We start from the raw sequence: 16437 nt of genomic DNA on the forward strand, positions 1-16437 counted from the left end.
ATAAATGCGTGATCGTTTTACAAATGTATTAATCTTTTAGATAATGTGGCAAGGACTCGGTTCAAAAGACTGCACTTTTAAAAACGACAAACGTGCCGATTACTCGAGAATTTCAAGGTGGAAGAAATACATTTTTACGCCCAGAAAACGAAACTTAAATTTTCACAATGCTGCTTAAAACTATTGCTGGAATGTTTCGTAACGTCGATAACAATTTTGTCATCGTTTGATGCCCCTATTCTAATTAACATTTGCAGTAATACTTGTTGATAAAGTGTAATTTGTAACTTTCCCTTTTTTAACTGGCTGAATGTCTGGGAAAATTTAAATGCCGGACAATAATGTTGGAAAACAAGAGGATTTTGTGCCCGCACCTAAATAAGCGTCCGTGGTCATTGGGCCACAACTAATAGGATGAAATATAAAACGCAGTTTCAACCTCAACCTTAATACAATGATGATTATTCTCTGATTGAAAGGGACTGGCACCACCCAGTTTTGTATTAGCTCATTATATGTGGGGTCTTTGACGTGCTCCACCAACAAAGAAACCCCAACAATGTTGATTTTGATGTAATTTAACTTAGTTTGACACTGTCACATTTCGACAAGTCGTCCAAAATTCCAGTTATTAATCATGTCCGATGACGAGGTGGTCAAAACAGTCGCCCCAGACGCCCGATATCACAACTGCAACGTGACCAACTGGTGCTACGCCTCGTTCGTGGACTATCAAAAGTGTAAAATACTTTTGGGTGATGTGTAAGGACCGTTTTATAATCAATTCACTTGATTTGATTGAATGTTTGTAGTAATCCCAGTTGTGACGAGTTCAAAAAGATTTTCCAGTCGATTTGTCCCAACGCCTGGATACAAAAATGGGAAGAACAGATCGACAACGGCACTTTCGCCGCCCCCTTACCATCCAAGAAAGACTGCGATTGATTTATTACAATGGAAGTACGATTGAAACGAATTTAGGGACCTCTAAAAGTAATGTAATAATCTGATTTGTGTGAATAAATGTGACGATCGTACCGTACCGAAAGAAACACTAACAAGTATATGATTTATTGTTACAAAAACGTAGTTTATACATTAATAATCTTCAACTTGTCGATGAATATATCAAAAATCTTGACTTGGAAGTTGGAGCTGCAACTAGCCAACTGTAAAACATTTCTGTTGACTGGATGTTCGCCAGTTTTACCCAAAGCTGGTCTGAATTTCAGTTTCTTAACCGTCAGCGAATGTGAGAACCTGCAACAAAATTAAATAAATTACTTGCTCGCAGTTAAATAATAGGGACACCCTTACGGATTAACAATTTGCAAGACCAATTTACAATCGTGTTTCCACTGATAGCAATAAACGGACCCGTTCTCAAACCCAACAGCCATCAAGTACCCCTCGTTGATCGCCTGAGGCGCAAACGCAAGCGCAGTCACGGCCGAATCCTTGGTCGGCTTCAACGTCTCGACCGCCTCGCACTGCCCCAACGCGTCCACACGTTCCTTCCCCCTGTTCAACGTCCAGATCACCACTTTAGCATCGCGGGATCCGGTGGCGAAGTAGGCGGAGTCGTGGGTCCAACCGCACGTCCATATTATCCTGGAATGTATTCCCGTTTTCTTGTCGGTCGTGGATATCAACTGGAAGTCGTTCTCGGTCTTCTCGAACAGGGACCAGCGTCTGTCTCGTGAAACCGACAGCAGGTACTGGGAGTTGGGCGAAAATTCCATTTGGACAACGGTCAATGTGTGCGACAGGAGTTTTTGTACCATTTTCCAGTTTTCGGTGTTCCTGGAACACGGGGAATTGTTTAAAATCTTCACAACTGTCTTAAATATACACGAAATTGCTTAAGAAGTTTTATAATTGTCTTCGTATGTTTAAAAAGTTGTGCAACTTTTATAATCTTTTAAAAACCTTAATAAAAGTTCCAATTTTATGCAAAACAGTTCAGAAAATTTAAGAATTGTTTTGAATTTCATATAAAACAGTCTCACTGTTATACAAAACTGACAGAATTGCCTCAATTTTATCCAGAAACAAGTTTAAACTGTATAAGAATTTCTACTACTGTCTTAATTTTGTACAAAACTTAACAATTGTTTTGAATTACATATAAAACAGTATGAGAAGTTACAAAACTGTCTTAATATTACACAAAACTGCCAGTACTGCCTCAATTTTATCCACAAATAAGTTTAAACTGTATAAGAAGTTCTACTACTGTCTTAATTTGGTACAAAACTGTTCAAAAAACTTAACAATTGTTTTGAATTACATATAAAACAGTGTAAGAAGTTACAAAACTGTCTCACTATTATACAAAACTGCCAGGACTGCCTCAATTTTATCCAGAAATAAGTTTAAACTGTATAAGAAGTTCTACTATTGTCTTAATTTTGTGTAAAAGTGTTCAGGAAACTTAATACTTGTTTTGAATTTCTTATAAAACAGTAAAAGAACTTACAAAACTGTCTCAATATTAGACAAAACTGGTAAAACTGCCTCAATTTTATCCAGAAATAACTTTAAACTTGTATGGGAATGATTAGAAACTATTATAGTGTGATGAACGAATTATAAAACCATAAATGAATGATAAATGTACCATATAATTATAACAGCATGTTCCTGAGACGTTGATTTACAAGCAGAAGCCAAAAATTTCCCATCCGGAGACGCAGCTAACGAAAAAATCTCATATCCATGTCCATATAACTTCTGCACCTCCGGCCACAAGGTGTTTTCTAACAGCGTCTCTTCAGTTGGAGGATCTGAAATAACATTAAACATACGTATTAAATAATTACATTAACCACAAGCAAACCGTGTAACTCAGCCGCCTTGAACAGAGATTCTTCTGCGTAAGGATTTTTGTTGTCGATGGGTTTGGTGTCTTCGGTGTTGTCGTCGGTGAAGACGGCCTTGTTCGACAGTCCCAAAGATGGAACGGAGGCGCCCCTTGCCTCCAGTTTACCAGCTACAACAATGGTGTTGTAAAAATTAGTTTAAAAACATGACTATTTGGTTTACAGTTTAACAACGAGTCCCCCTCTTTATCGTGGGTAATTTTACAGATCCTCCTGAAGTTTTCAATGAAGTTTTGGGGTGCCTCAAAGACTCTTACGACTTTCTCCTCAGCTCCAGAGGCGAACTGGTACCTTGACAACATAGCCAGGCAAAATAAATTGTGACCATGGACTTGGGGTCTGGCAATTTCATGCCAGGTTACCTAAAATATTACAGGATTAGTTTACAGCACAAAGAAAACGTATAAATCACAGAAATTACAGTTTTATTGTCTTTGGACCATGGTGCGTGAATTCGGGTAGTTTGATCACTTGAAGTAGTGATCAGGAACTCCCCATTCGGATCCCAACTCAGGTCGACCACTTCGTCGAAATGCCCCCCGACCGTCACCTGCGGCTCCCAACTGTCCACCTCCTCGTTACGCCTCCAGAGATGGAAGGCCCCGTGATAGCTGTAAGCCAAGATGCTCTGGCCATCCGGCGAAAACACCCCGGTGTAAAACCCGAGAGTGTTGCCGCCCACTTCGCCCAGCCTGACTTTGTCCAGCCACAGATTCGTCACGGCGTCGTACTCCCAAACGATCAACGTTTTGTCTATGGAGGCGGACAGGAGTTGTTTGCCGTCCGGGCTCCACTTGACCGAGTAAATCCACCCCTCGTGCCCAGTCAGGACGGACTCCAAAGTGACTTTGTATGTTGTTTGGCTGGTTTGCAACGTCGTACCCCTTTCGTCCGCTGTTGAGAACTTCCATAATCGAATGAAAGCGTCCTGCGACGACGAGGCCAGTTTCAAATCTGCTTCATTGAGGGCAAAGTCTAAACCTCTGACCCAATCATCGTGGCCTGTGAGTGTCATTCCAACAACAAACTCGTGGTTTAGTTCTGTGTACACGTTTATCTTTGAATTGTCCAGCGCTACGGCGAGAATTAAGTTGGAGTCGGGCAATTTGGCTATTCTTAGGGCTGTGCTTATGTGGTAGCCGAAGTTCAGGGTTTGAATCAGGTCAAAATTTCCTATAAATAATGTTAAATTAATATGAAACTGTTTACTACCTTATTCAATAAATTACCTGACGTGGTTTCTTTGTTTGCAATTCTCACAGTTGAGTCCATATGTGCCGAAACAACTATAACATTTTTCTCATCCTTGTAAATTGCATCAACAATTGTCGCATTTGACTTGTGATCCAACGAGCTTTGCGAATAAGTGTCCTCAGAATCACTTTTGCTCCAAATACAAACGTGTCCATCTGCCACAGCCGAAACAACTTCAGTCTCACACTCATGTTTATCCAGTTTGCAGACCCATTTTACTGAATTCACGCGTTTCGTGTGAATCAGGGTGTCGATCACTTTCCCTCCGGATCCAAACTAAAATTGAAACAATGTTAGTGAGGATAATGTTGGTGATTTGAATGTTACATTTGGATCGTAAACTAAAACAGTGTCACTGGATGCATAACAAATTAAATTGTTCCTGCCCCAGTCAGCAGCTGCGGGCGTTTGATTGCAATTCGTACTGGTGTAACTAACGTCAAATTGTTCGAGTTTCATTTTTATAATTATTATTATTGTCGTTTTCTGTGATTAATGAAATCACTTGGTGTGAGTGTAAACATAACCTCAAATATTCATGAATTTATAAAAGTGTCCAAGTAATAAAAAATATTTAAAATTATTGATTTTATTTATTGATATTCAGCAGTGCTAAAGTTAATAGAAATATATAAATTGATATTATTTATAGATCAGCAATGAAACACAGTCCAATTTGAATAATTTAATAGCTGATAAGTAGTTCAAATGAACTTTTGTACTTTTAGTCTTCAGGTTAGGTACAACAATTTAACAACTTATTGCCACAATAAATACAAAATATTAAATTAGATTATTTATTATTATTATTATAGTAACATTTGCTTTATTAAATTATATAAAATTATCTTCGTAATTCTCTCTTAACGTAAACAAGTTATCTAAGCACTCTTCAAAATCATCAGATGTCAATCCTCCAGATAGGAACCCACTAAACCTTTTAAACTTGATCTTCCTGGCTTCGGTGTGTAAGTTTTCTAACATTGTTCCAATTTCTTCCCCCGTATGCACGCCGGCTAACACAGGAACGTTCTGGGGCCTCAAACATTGTTCCTCATTTGTAACATTCCCATCCACATCCAAAACTTTATCGAAGATTTTTGGGAAGGGCGTTTTGACCGGCAGAGGCTTTTCCACAACCGTCACGTTTGTGGCTGTCGCATACAACGTACAAGAATAGTAATAACTAAGCATCTCATTGATAGTGTTGTATTTATACGCCGGCATGTCCTTTTGTTTGCCAGCCACGTTTGGAGCCTTTTTCAATCTAGACTCGGGGATTCCCCTAAGCGTGATATGCTGCATCATCCTGTCAGTCCCCAAGTGGCAACTGGGGGTAATACTTTTAGTCAACGAACCCGTCCAATTGTCCAAACACTCGAGCAAATCAGCATCCTTGTTTATGGAAAAGGGGAAGCACACGCTTGCACTGGCGCACTTCCTGCCCACCACATTTAAGTCCACACACAGATCTATTAGGGAAAAGTTGCTGCTCCTTAAGCGATGCTTTAAGGTGAGCGTGTCCAAAGCCGAGGCTAGAATTGCACTTGAATGGTAGGGGAGCTTGTGGTTGTAGTTTGTGTGGTAAAATTCACGTTTTGCGCCTGGTTGTCTGAAGCCTTTTTCGCTTGTGCATAAAGGAATGAACAGGGAGCTGTGTTCAGTGAAACTGTTGAAGCCGAGGGTCATGTTTAGGAGCCTAATTGAGTCGTTTAATATTGAGTTTTGTCTGTCCTTTTCGGTTTCGTAGTCATTATCTGGGAAGTATGAGGGTATTACTGGAAAAACTAGGACACTTTTATGTTCATATTCGTCCCTAAGATATTCCAGACAGGCTGATGACATTCCTGAGAAGGCGTCACAACAGTCGGTCAACATGTGGAAGCCTTGAAAACTGTCCGACTCCTCCAAGTAGTTACGAATTTTGTCGCAGAACTCGTCGTCGAACTGCTGCGTCTTCCAGACGTCCGTGCCCAAGGGATAAACATCAAAAGGTGTATTAACATTCCCATACTCATACTGTTTAACAACATTAACCGTCCTGGGATGGAACCGGGCATACAAAAAGTCCGACCAAACCTTCACGTCAGTCTCCAGGTCGTAATCAACGTGACTGCCGGCAGCCAAATCCTTCTGAAACCGACTCTTCTCGTCCTCCTCCTGCTTAACAACTTCAACAGCACTTTCGTCCCAGTTAATCTCATCATCAGAAGGCAACTTTGGCACTCCATACAGCTCACCATCTTGAGGCAGGGCCTTGAGGCCGTCTTTAAGGTCGACGCACAACAATCGGGGGGTGAAAGTCACCTCGTTGCGGTGCGTCAGGCCCTCGCGGAACAGCACGTCGTGATTGATTTCGGACGCGGTGTTCGTGTCGTAGGTGAAGCCGGCCTCCTGCACGTTCCACCAGTGCGTGCCGATGTGATTCGAGTACTGGCCGAATTGGAGGGTCAATATTTCGCGGGTGCCCATTTTATGCTATTCCTTAATACCGCATCATGGTAAACAATAAATTCGAGTGTTTGTTGTTTTTAGGTTATTTGAGATTGTAGGCAGTGTGGCCGTTCGACAAACCGACTTTCTGTGTTGTAATTATTTTTATTAAACACGTTCGGTTACTGAATCGGTACTGGACTGAAAACGGGCACTACAAAAACGTCTCAGACCCCAAAAAGTTCGTGTTTAATTTTTATTATTTTAAGTGTTGTGATTTGTAGGTTATTTGAGACAACAAGAATTCGGTGTGATGATAACATTGAAAGTATTTAATTTAATTTATAAAATTGTTGCATTAGATTAATATCATTAAATTGCAAGTGATCAATAATTTTATGTTAAATCACGTTTTAATGAATGAATTAACAACAATAAAAAGGTAGTTCAATTGTTCAAATTAATAAAATCATTTTCCCGCCACCAGTTTGGAGTAGTTAACAAACCCGACATTTTGGCGCTTGTTGCTTTATGTGTAGTGATGTCCGACAAACAAAACGTGTTCTAGTAAAATCTAACAACAATTTACCACAACCAAATACACCATGGACTTCCTCGAATACTCGGACATAACGGCAGAAATAAAAGGATGCATGGTAAGCACGTACCCCCCAATTAACGACCTTGTACACTTAAACACGTCTTCCAGACACCCGGCAAGCTGAAAATGACCGACCAAAGTATCGTGTTCAAGAACAGCAAAACGGGAAAGGTCGACCAGATCCAGTCGTCGGACATCGACGTGGTCAACTTCCAAAATTTCGCCGGCACCTTGGGCATACGTATATTCCTTAAAACCGGCCTGCTGTACAGATATGTAGGCTTCAAAGACTCCGAAAAGGAGAAGATCTCCAAGTTCTTTTCTCACTCATACAAAATTGACATGCTGGAGAAGGAGCTGAGTTTGAAGGGTTGGAACTGGGGCACGGCCAGATTTAATGGGTCAGTTTTGAGCTTCGATGTTGGCTCGAACAACAACAGCGCCTTCGAAATACCTTTGAACCACGTGTCGCAGTGCACGGCAGGCAAAAACGAGATCACCATGGAATTCCATCAGGTAACACAACACATAATTAACTGGGAGACTGCTATAATTGATGTAATTTTAGAACGATGATGCCCCAGTTAGCTTAATGGAGATGCGGTTTTTCATCCCCTCGAACGAACTGGCGGGTGACACGGACCCCGTGGAAGCTTTCCAGCAACAGGTGATGAACAAGGCGAGCGTCATCAACGTATCGGGCGATGCCATTGCCATATTCCGAGAGATCCACTGCTTGACACCCCGTGGTCGTTACGACATCAAAATATTCTCCTCGTTTTTCCAACTGCACGGCAAAACATTCGACTACAAGATTCCTATGTCGACTGTCTTAAGGCTGTTCATCCTGCCACACAAGGACAACAGGCAAATGTTTTTCGTGGTCAGTCTGGATCCTCCGATCAAGCAGGGGCAGACCAGGTACCACTTTTTAGTGCTGCTGTTCTCTCAGGACGATGAGACGTCGTTGGAGCTTCCATTCACTGAGTAGGGTAACTAATAATAATAAATGAAACAAGACGAGTAAGTGTGGGTTTTTAGGGAGGAACTGAAGGAGAAGTACGAGGGTAAGCTCGAGAAAGAGCTGTCAGGCCCCACTTACGAAGTCCTGGGGAAAATTATGAAACACATTATCAACAGGAAAATTACCGGACCTGGGGCTTTTGTTGGGTAACTTGAAGTGGAGTTTATTATTAACAAGTGTTGACTTTTAAAATGTTTACAGTCATTCAGGGACGCCAGCCATCGGTTGCTCGTACAAGGCGGCGGCCGGTCTGATGTACCCGCTGGAGCGGGGCTTCATCTACATCCACAAGCCGCCGATTCACATTCGGTTCGAGGAAATAGCGTCGGTGAACTTCGCACGTGGCGGCGGCAGCACCAGATCCTTCGACTTCGAGGTCGAACTGAAGTCGGGCACGACCCACACGTTCAGCAGCATCGAAAAGGAGGAGTACGGCAAGCTGTTCGACTTCATCAATTCCAAGAAGCTCAACATCAAGAACCGCGGCAAGAACGTAAGTGTTTCGCGGGTGTGGGGTTCGATTAATCGGCAGGTTACAATTCGCAGGACAAGGCTAATTACAAAGACGACTTCGGCGACTCAGACGACGAGGCGGCGCCCGACGCGTACCTCGAACGTGTTAAGGCCGAAGCGCAGGAGAGGGACGCGGACGACGACGACGAAGATGAAAGCACGGACGAAGACTTCAATCCGGACCAGGCTGAAAGCGACGTCGCCGAAGAGTTCGACAGTAACCCGAGCAGTTCGTCCGAAGAGGAAGGTGGCGAGGACGAAGGCGGCGACAAGAAGAAGGACAAGAAGAAACACAAGAAGGAAAAGAAGGAGAAGAAGACTAAAACGGTGTCGGAGAAGCCGCGCAAGAAGCGTGACAAAAAGGCGAAGGACGACGATAAGCCGAAACGTCCGGCGACCGCTTTTATGTTGTGGCTAAACGAGACCAGGGAAAAGATTAAGGCCGACAATCCGGGCATTAAGGTGACCGAAATAGCGAAGAAGGGCGGCGAAATGTGGAAGGAACTGAAGGATAAGGCCCAATGGGAGAGCAAGGCTGCCAAACTTAAAGAAGACTACAACGTTGCCATGGAGGAGTACAAGAAATCTGGTGGCGGGGCCAAATCTGAAGACAAAAGCAGCGGTGGCAGCAAAAAGACTGCGACGTCGAAGAAGAAAACTAAAACTGAATCACCCATTAAAGTTGGAAATATTAAAAGTAAAGAGTTTATCGAGAGCGATGATAGCTCCTCAGATAGTGATAATGATAAGAAGCCGTCGCCGAAAAAGGACGACAAGAAGTCGTCGAAGAAAAAGAAGTCCGCATCCAGCGACGATGAGGTCAACACGTCGAAAGATTCAGTCGATGAAAAGAAAACTAAAAAGAGAAAGAAAGACAGCGACGACGAGAAAAATACGAAAAAGTCCAAGTCAAAGAAGAAGGAGTCGGAAAGTGAAGACGACGAGGACGATGAAGATATTGAAAGTACTCCACCTACTAGCGAGAATGAAGATAGCGATTAGTTTTAGGTTCGATTTTCTTTTTTTTTTTAATTTATATTGTTAATTTCGATAATTAAAACATAAAACTTTGATATTCTTTTTATTATTTTTACTGCCTAACACAAAATTGTCTAATAACATAAACTAAAACAAATTTTTATTGTTGAGAGTTTTCAGTGTTTAGATTTATACATAAAAGGTGTTTCTAAGTGTATAACTACTTATAGAAAATTGGTATTATATTAATATCTATCCATTTTTTATCACTATTAATCAAAAAAGCCTTGAATATAATATCTCTGAAACACCACGTCTGTATTGTGATGCATACATCCAGGAACTGTAAAAACTGTAAATGAGAAAGGTTTTTTTCGGTTCTAGATAGGGGAAATACCTATTTATACATTGTAGCAAAGTTATTGATACATGTATCTTTGGATTTCACAATGAACACGTAATCTAGAATTATTTTATCTCTCCACTTTAATATTTAAATAAATAAAACATATTTTACAAGTGTATCTATTTAAAGGAAACGCCCCAATAGTATCTCGGGCTCCTCAACGGTATGACAAAATAAAAATAAAGAAACCCTATCTAAATGAACTTATTCTATGATAAGAACTTAATTTATAATTCGATTAAAGGGCAACGACAAATACAGATTAAATTCGACCGTTGTAGTAACTATTTTGGCCAACCATCCCAATAAAAATGTTTGCTATCGTGCCTGATACAGTTTTGGAGAATTCTCTATGTTCCAACTGTGGTAAATACCTTTCAGTGTTGCCAGTGACTATTTCAAAAAATTATAAAAAAATATGCGGCCGTTGTGTTGGTGAGGAGGTTGGTGTACAATCTGCTTATAATAAACTTGCTGAAAAAATGTTGTTCAAATGTGTGAATCGTTATGAAGGTTGTCGTAAACTGCTGCCGCCCAATCAAGTTGTTGAACATGAAGAAACATGCAAAAGTAACAAATATGAATGTCCTTTGTGTGCCAACGAGTGGATACCAAGTTATGCAATGAAACAACATTTTGGAGAACATCACAGTGGATTGGTAATAACGAATCCATCGTTCACAATTAACAAGACTGTGGACACGTTCAAAACACTTATGTATTACACAGATAAGCACATATTTTTTATACATCTTTCTCTTGATGTTGACAATGAATTATCTTTAAGAGCAGATTGTTTGGGACCAACTGAACTCTCAAAAAATATTAAGTATGGTTTTTGTTTTACCAGAGGGAACCATATTAAAACTGGATTTAGGTCATTTAACAGTGGTGAACAAAAAATATGCTTGCAAGACTTAAAACCATCTGAAAAATGTGAATTAATTTTAAATTATGATGCTGAGAATTTTATGGATTTTGTTCAAATCGGAAAAGTTGACATACAAAAAAATAGTATATCAGTGGCAGAGAACAGAACAATTTACTTGGATGAGAATTTTTTAATTAAAAATAACGAGTGGAAATTATCTGGCTGTAAAACCTTGTTAATAAATAAAAATAATCCCGATATTAAAATAGAATCAATTTGTTCCAGTTGTGGTTATTTAATATATGAAAATAGTTTATATGATTGTTGCTGTTTAGAAATACATTTTGTATGTTCAAAATGTTCGGATTCTCTATGTCCTGGTCAATATAACTACATATATAATGCTAAGCTCAACAATGTTTTTAATCAGTTAAAATTATTTTGCAAATGGAAATGCCAACAATCATTTGTTCCCAATAAATTGTATAAACATGAAATGATCTGTTCACAAAGAGGACCAATCACTTGTGGTGTATGTGGGAAGAGTGACATTCCTAATGTTGAAGCTTTGGAAAACCACTTTTTTGTACATGAGTCCGCTCTCCACATTTTAAATCATAATTATTTTTATATATGTAATTCAAATTATAAAGATGCAAATTTTTTTATGATAGGTCAGTTTGATGACCATAAAAATGTTTACTTTTATATGGATGACATACAAGAATATGTTATAATTACACCTATTTTTTTTATGCGTAAGATAGAATGTACTTTGCGGAAGACTAACTTTACAAATATAAAATTTATTACTGAAATACGTCATCAGAAAGTAGTAGACTCACGCTTTGATTTATTGAATGATACACCTGTGGAAATACTAATTAAAAAAGTACATAATAGAAATAAACATGCATGAAAAATAATTTGCGTAAGAAACATGTTGTAGAAAACATCTTGCTGTGTATCAATATACCATATAAAAGTAACGATATTGTATATTTAGCCCTATACAATACGAAAAAGAATTTGATCCGTCTGAATCCCAAAAAAGACATCATGTGCAATAGGGCCGGTAAGTCTCCCATTATGGGACAGACTTCTATTGTCTCTGTCATGCTTGACGTTTCTTTCTAAATTCAAACGGGTCAAACACTTCTCTTACTCTATGTATAATTAAATTTTCATACACATGTAGTAATAAAATTAAAATAGCTGTTTAGCATATAGTTTTTCACAATAGTTTATGATAGAAATATATATATATATATAATTTTATGTTAATTAAGTTTATGTTTATTATTAATTAACTTAATAAGAATATGTATTAGAATAGTATATATTTGTAAAAGAATTTATTTTAATAAAACCATAAAAAATCAGTTTTTCAGTTTAAATGTTTAAACCTTCACTAAATTTTTTAACTAAATTATTAAACATATGTAATTAAATAATACTGTTAAAATATAATTATTTAACTAAACAACTTGTATTATTTAAATAAATGTATTTGAGACTTTTTAGCATAAATAGAACAATTTAATTTTTCTTTTTATTTATAAAATTATAAAATTTCGAATACTTACAAAATCATTTAATATTTTACTATATTTTATACAAATTTTGATGATATTTGTTATTAAAAATATATACCGTAATTTTATACTTATAAATTCGTGCAGATGCGTTTTTTTACACAAAAAAAATCATCAAAAGTAGTATTCATTTTATATATTTTTTTAAATGTTCTATTTTTAGGTGTGGTCAATTGAAAAAAAACAAAATTTCTTTGAGAAAAATTAATTTTAAACTTGACAATACTGATTTTTGACGTTTTTCCTTGAAATTTGTATTAAACATTTATATAATTTTATTTTTATTTTCAAAAAGCTCACCATAAATAGAATATTTTCCAAAAAAAGGAACCAAACTTAACCTCTTTTTTTTTTCAGGAAAATCATCAAAAATAGAATATTTAAAAAAAAATATCTATAACGTAATTTTTTAATTTTTCATGAATTTTTGAAAATTTTGTAATTTTTATTAAATATAATAAAGAAATATTTATCTTTTTTTTTCATGATTGATTGTTATTAATTAAGTTCTTGTTATATAAATATTTATTTAATCTTATAATTGTCAAAATATTTACAAATTTATCAAGAAAAAAATTAAAAAATCAGTATTTTCTAAGATTATAATTATTTTTTCTCTAAGATATCTTTTATAAAAAATTTGAATAATTTATTTTTTTTTAAATTACTCCATTTTTGATGAACTTTCCGAAAAAAAAGATAGGTTAGGTTAGGTTAGAACAGCTCAAGTTTCTGTCATCGAAAATTGTTCTATTTTTGATAAACTTTCCGAAAAAAAAAGATAGGTTAGGTTAGGTTAGCTTAAGTTTCTGTTACTTTTTTTTTTCTTTTTTTGAAAATATTCTACTTACCATTATTTATTATATGAGACCTAAAAAATCAGAAAAATTCACCTTTGTAAATTTACCTAATTATTACATATTTTCTAAATTTATTTAATTTGGTTATTTTTAATTAGATATTAATATAAACTATCAAAGGGATATAAAGTAAATAAAAAATTAATTAATAAAGTATGATTAGTTGAATTTTATATTTTTTAAAATTCAACGACTTAAATGACAAAAGTCATACTTGAAATACAAAATAAATTGCATACATACATTTTCTCTATATATTTTGATAAAACGGAAATCTGGCAACTATGCGGTATATAATCTAAACAATTTGACGCAAATTCATCTCATATACAGTGCAAAAAGCGTTTGATCCGTTTGATTTCTGACTCGAAGGAACAGCCCTCTATGGGGCAAACTGGGGACCTTTACTCGTGCATAATGTCACTTCGGAAATTCAGACGGATCAAACGTTTTCCGTACTGTATAAATATATCATATCAATATTATACAGTACAATGCAGTTTGTAGGTAATTAAATATATTGAATAAAAGGCAATTATGTTAATATTACATTGTCATTTCTCTTCGGGCATTATTATTTAATGTCACCATTGTTGTTCAGCATTTACAATTTGTAATAGTTCCACGAGGTTAATGGTTCGAGTAATTTCATCTGCGTTTTAAATAATTTAACCGTTTAATTAGCTGCATTTCTAACAGTTAAATTATTAAAAAAAAAAACCTAAATTTATTGTTTCAACTGTTGTTGTCAGTTAAAATTTTTGCAAACCAAACTTTTTCTGCGGACATTAATTGTGAGGCGACGCACAAATTAAGTCATCCTTAATCAATTTTTAGAAAGTGGTCATAAAATTGACCGTTAACCAACCTACTATTAAATCGGTCCACATACGAATGTGTGAGTGAGAATGAATGCAGCCCAATCGATTATTAAATTCAAACAATTGTTAATAATTAACAAATAAACATTGTTTACTTGTTTCTAAAGACGTTAAGTTTCGAATTTTAATGTTTTGTGTGTTTTTATGAATTTAAATTGATTTTCCTAATTTATTATTCAGCATATAAGGTTCATTAAAATGTTACATGTTTAAGAGGAGACTTTATGGTATATTTCCATACACACCTAGTTGACCTAAGTCAACTGAATAAAGTATTTAGGTGAAAAAACAACAAAGGATGAGTGGGAGATTTCTTTTCCCAATCCACTTCGACAGTGACAAATTTATGTATCACCTCACATCAACCTGAAGCAACCAAATTAAACAGACCATCGCCGTTCAATTATTATAATTGTCCCATTGTTGCTAGTTTTCTTTTTTTTACAACAACAACAAAAAGATACTATTCTTCCTTTCGTTTTATTAACATAAGTGTGTATGATCTCCGGAGTCAATTTCATTATCAGTTAAGCGACACACTTGCGAGGCATTTGCATAAAATGCGCATTTCAGGTCAAATAGGCGCCTTCAGTTTAAACTAATTTGCCAGTGCAAGTTTTCCTTTTTAATTGAGGGAAAATTCGTACTTAAATGTGCGTTTCGGATGCACTTTCTGTCGTTTATTGGTGCAATGATTAAAATTGTTTCAAATTGAGCTTATTAATTTCGTGTTGCTCCGGTTCTATTGAATTAACCTAGAAACGAACATTTTAAAACGATTTTTGTAGATACACTACTGAAAATAATATAATTTGGGCCAATTTGACAATAAAATTTGAGGGTGAGGTTTAATTTAATGAAATTTAACAATCACAGTTTCCTAAAACTCAAAGACAACAATTATAAACCTTAATATTTTAAACAAGAAATCAAAATCTTTATAATAATATAATATGAGTAAGATGCAAATATTACAGTTTTCTGTAAAGAGGAATAAATATGTACAAAAATATAACTAATAAATAATTTGCTGATTTAATACTTCAATATTTATTATAAGCATTCTTATTTTACAGAATTTTTTGACAGATTGAATACTAAAAATATAATATAAAAAATATAATAATTAATTATATAGTCAAAGTTTTAAATATGCTCAAAGAGAGATAAATAAATTAATAAAACAATAATAAAAATTGGTAATTAATATAAATTAATCAAACAATAATAAAAATTGGTAATGTAATAAAATATAATAATTAATGTTAATTTTACTTTGCCAAAGTTTTAAACAGCTTCAAAGAATGAAATCGTAAATTAAGCAACAAGATAAGTATATTATAGTTTCCTGTTTCCGTAATATACTTTAATAACCTCAGTATTTTATTATAAGCATTCCTTTTTTACAGAATTTTGACAGATTGAATATTAAAAATGTAATAATATGAAAAACATTTCTTAAAATAATAATTTAAAACCAATAATATAATTTCATGTAATATAAGGACACTCATTAAAAGTAATTAATCAAACAGTAATAAAAATTGATAATGTAATAAAATATAATAATTAATGTTAATTTTACTTTGCCAAAGTTTTAAACAGTTTCAAAGAATGAAATCGTAAATTAAGCAACAAGATGAGAATATTACAGTTTCCTGTTTCCGTAATATACTTTAATAACCTCAGTATTTTATTATAAGCATTCCTTTTTTACAGAATTTTGACAGAATGAATATTAAAAATGAAATAATATGAAAAACATTTCTTAAAATAATAATTTAATACCAATAATAGAGTTTCCTGTAATATAAAACACTCATTATTATTAACAATAATAAAAATTGATAATGTAATAAAATATAATAATTAATATTAATTTTACTTAACTAAAGTTTTAAACAGCTTCAAAGAATGAAATCGTAAATTAAGCAACAAGATGAGAATATTACAGTTTCCTGTTTCCCTAATATACTTTAATAACCTCAATATTTTATTATAAAAATTCTTTTTTTACAGAATTTTGACAGATTGAATACTAAAAATATAATAATATGAAAAACATATTGCTTAATAATAATTTTATGTTGTCCTAAATAATAAAAATTAGACAAGATACCAACAATATAGATTCCTGTA

General features: G+C 35.3%; 4 protein-coding genes across 4 annotated transcripts; 2 read left to right on the plus strand and 2 right to left on the minus strand.

Annotated features, from left to right (window-relative positions):
* Positions 1 to 581: 581 nt before the first annotated feature.
* On the plus strand, positions 582 to 1042 carry LOC109598901 (uncharacterized). The gene is made up of 2 exons (XM_020014804.2): positions 582 to 762; positions 813 to 1042. Exons 1-2 carry the CDS (start codon positions 638 to 640, stop codon positions 943 to 945), a joined length of 258 nt encoding a protein of 85 aa, XP_019870363.1. The 5' UTR covers positions 582 to 637; the 3' UTR covers positions 946 to 1042.
* Positions 1043 to 1055: 13 nt separating this feature from the next.
* Positions 1056 to 4725, minus strand: LOC109598900 (elongator complex protein 2). The gene is made up of 8 exons (XM_020014803.2): positions 4464 to 4725; positions 4112 to 4412; positions 3304 to 4055; positions 3046 to 3244; positions 2840 to 2992; positions 2621 to 2786; positions 1318 to 1803; positions 1056 to 1260 (listed from the first exon to the last, which is right to left on the minus strand). The coding sequence occupies exons 1-8, from the start codon at positions 4593 to 4595 to the stop codon at positions 1092 to 1094; spliced, it is 2358 nt and encodes a 785-aa protein (XP_019870362.2). The 5' UTR covers positions 4596 to 4725; the 3' UTR covers positions 1056 to 1091.
* Positions 4726 to 4919: 194 nt separating this feature from the next.
* On the minus strand, positions 4920 to 6834 carry LOC109598922 (protein misato). The gene has a single exon (XM_020014824.2). It carries the CDS (start codon positions 6606 to 6608, stop codon positions 4971 to 4973), a length of 1638 nt encoding a protein of 545 aa, XP_019870383.2. The 5' UTR covers positions 6609 to 6834; the 3' UTR covers positions 4920 to 4970.
* A 190-nt stretch (positions 6835 to 7024) lies between these two features.
* On the plus strand, positions 7025 to 9780 carry LOC109598921 (FACT complex subunit Ssrp1). Its single transcript, XM_020014823.2, has 6 exons — positions 7025 to 7225; positions 7279 to 7686; positions 7739 to 8157; positions 8212 to 8340; positions 8396 to 8687; positions 8741 to 9780. The coding sequence occupies exons 1-6, from the start codon at positions 7175 to 7177 to the stop codon at positions 9707 to 9709; spliced, it is 2268 nt and encodes a 755-aa protein (XP_019870382.1). The 5' UTR covers positions 7025 to 7174; the 3' UTR covers positions 9710 to 9780.
* The last annotated feature ends 6657 nt before the right edge of the window (positions 9781 to 16437 follow it).

This window comes from Aethina tumida, chromosome 5 (assembly GCF_024364675.1).
Source record: "Aethina tumida isolate Nest 87 chromosome 5, icAetTumi1.1, whole genome shotgun sequence".
NCBI classification, from domain to species: Eukaryota; Metazoa; Arthropoda; class Insecta; order Coleoptera; family Nitidulidae; genus Aethina; species Aethina tumida.

What these genes read in the sequence shown, in the direction of transcription:
- LOC109598922 (XM_020014824.2), bottom strand. Translation starts at nt 6,608, where the DNA reads ATGGGCACCCGCGAAATATTGACCCTCCAATTCGGCCAGTACTCGAAT.
- LOC109598901 (XM_020014804.2), top strand. Translation starts at nt 638, where the DNA reads ATGTCCGATGACGAGGTGGTCAAAACAGTCGCCCCAGACGCCCGATAT. An exon ending in AAAATACTTTTGGGTGATGT is followed by an intron (nt 763 to 812) that starts GTAAGGACCGTT and finishes GAATGTTTGTAG; the next exon opens with TAATCCCAGTTGTGACGAGT.
- LOC109598900 (XM_020014803.2), bottom strand. Translation starts at nt 4,595, where the DNA reads ATGAAACTCGAACAATTTGACGTTAGTTACACCAGTACGAATTGCAAT. An exon ending in CATGCTGTTATAATTATATG is followed by an intron (nt 1,804 to 2,620) that starts GTACATTTATCA and finishes CCCGTGTTCCAG; the next exon opens with GAACACCGAAAACTGGAAAA. An exon ending in GTCTTGCAAATTGTTAATCC is followed by an intron (nt 1,261 to 1,317) that starts GTAAGGGTGTCC and finishes ATTTTGTTGCAG; the next exon opens with GTTCTCACATTCGCTGACGG.
- LOC109598921 (XM_020014823.2), top strand. Translation starts at nt 7,175, where the DNA reads ATGGACTTCCTCGAATACTCGGACATAACGGCAGAAATAAAAGGATGC. An exon ending in TTGGAGCTTCCATTCACTGA is followed by an intron (nt 8,158 to 8,211) that starts GTAGGGTAACTA and finishes GTGGGTTTTTAG; the next exon opens with GGAGGAACTGAAGGAGAAGT. An exon ending in TCAAGAACCGCGGCAAGAAC is followed by an intron (nt 8,688 to 8,740) that starts GTAAGTGTTTCG and finishes TACAATTCGCAG; the next exon opens with GACAAGGCTAATTACAAAGA.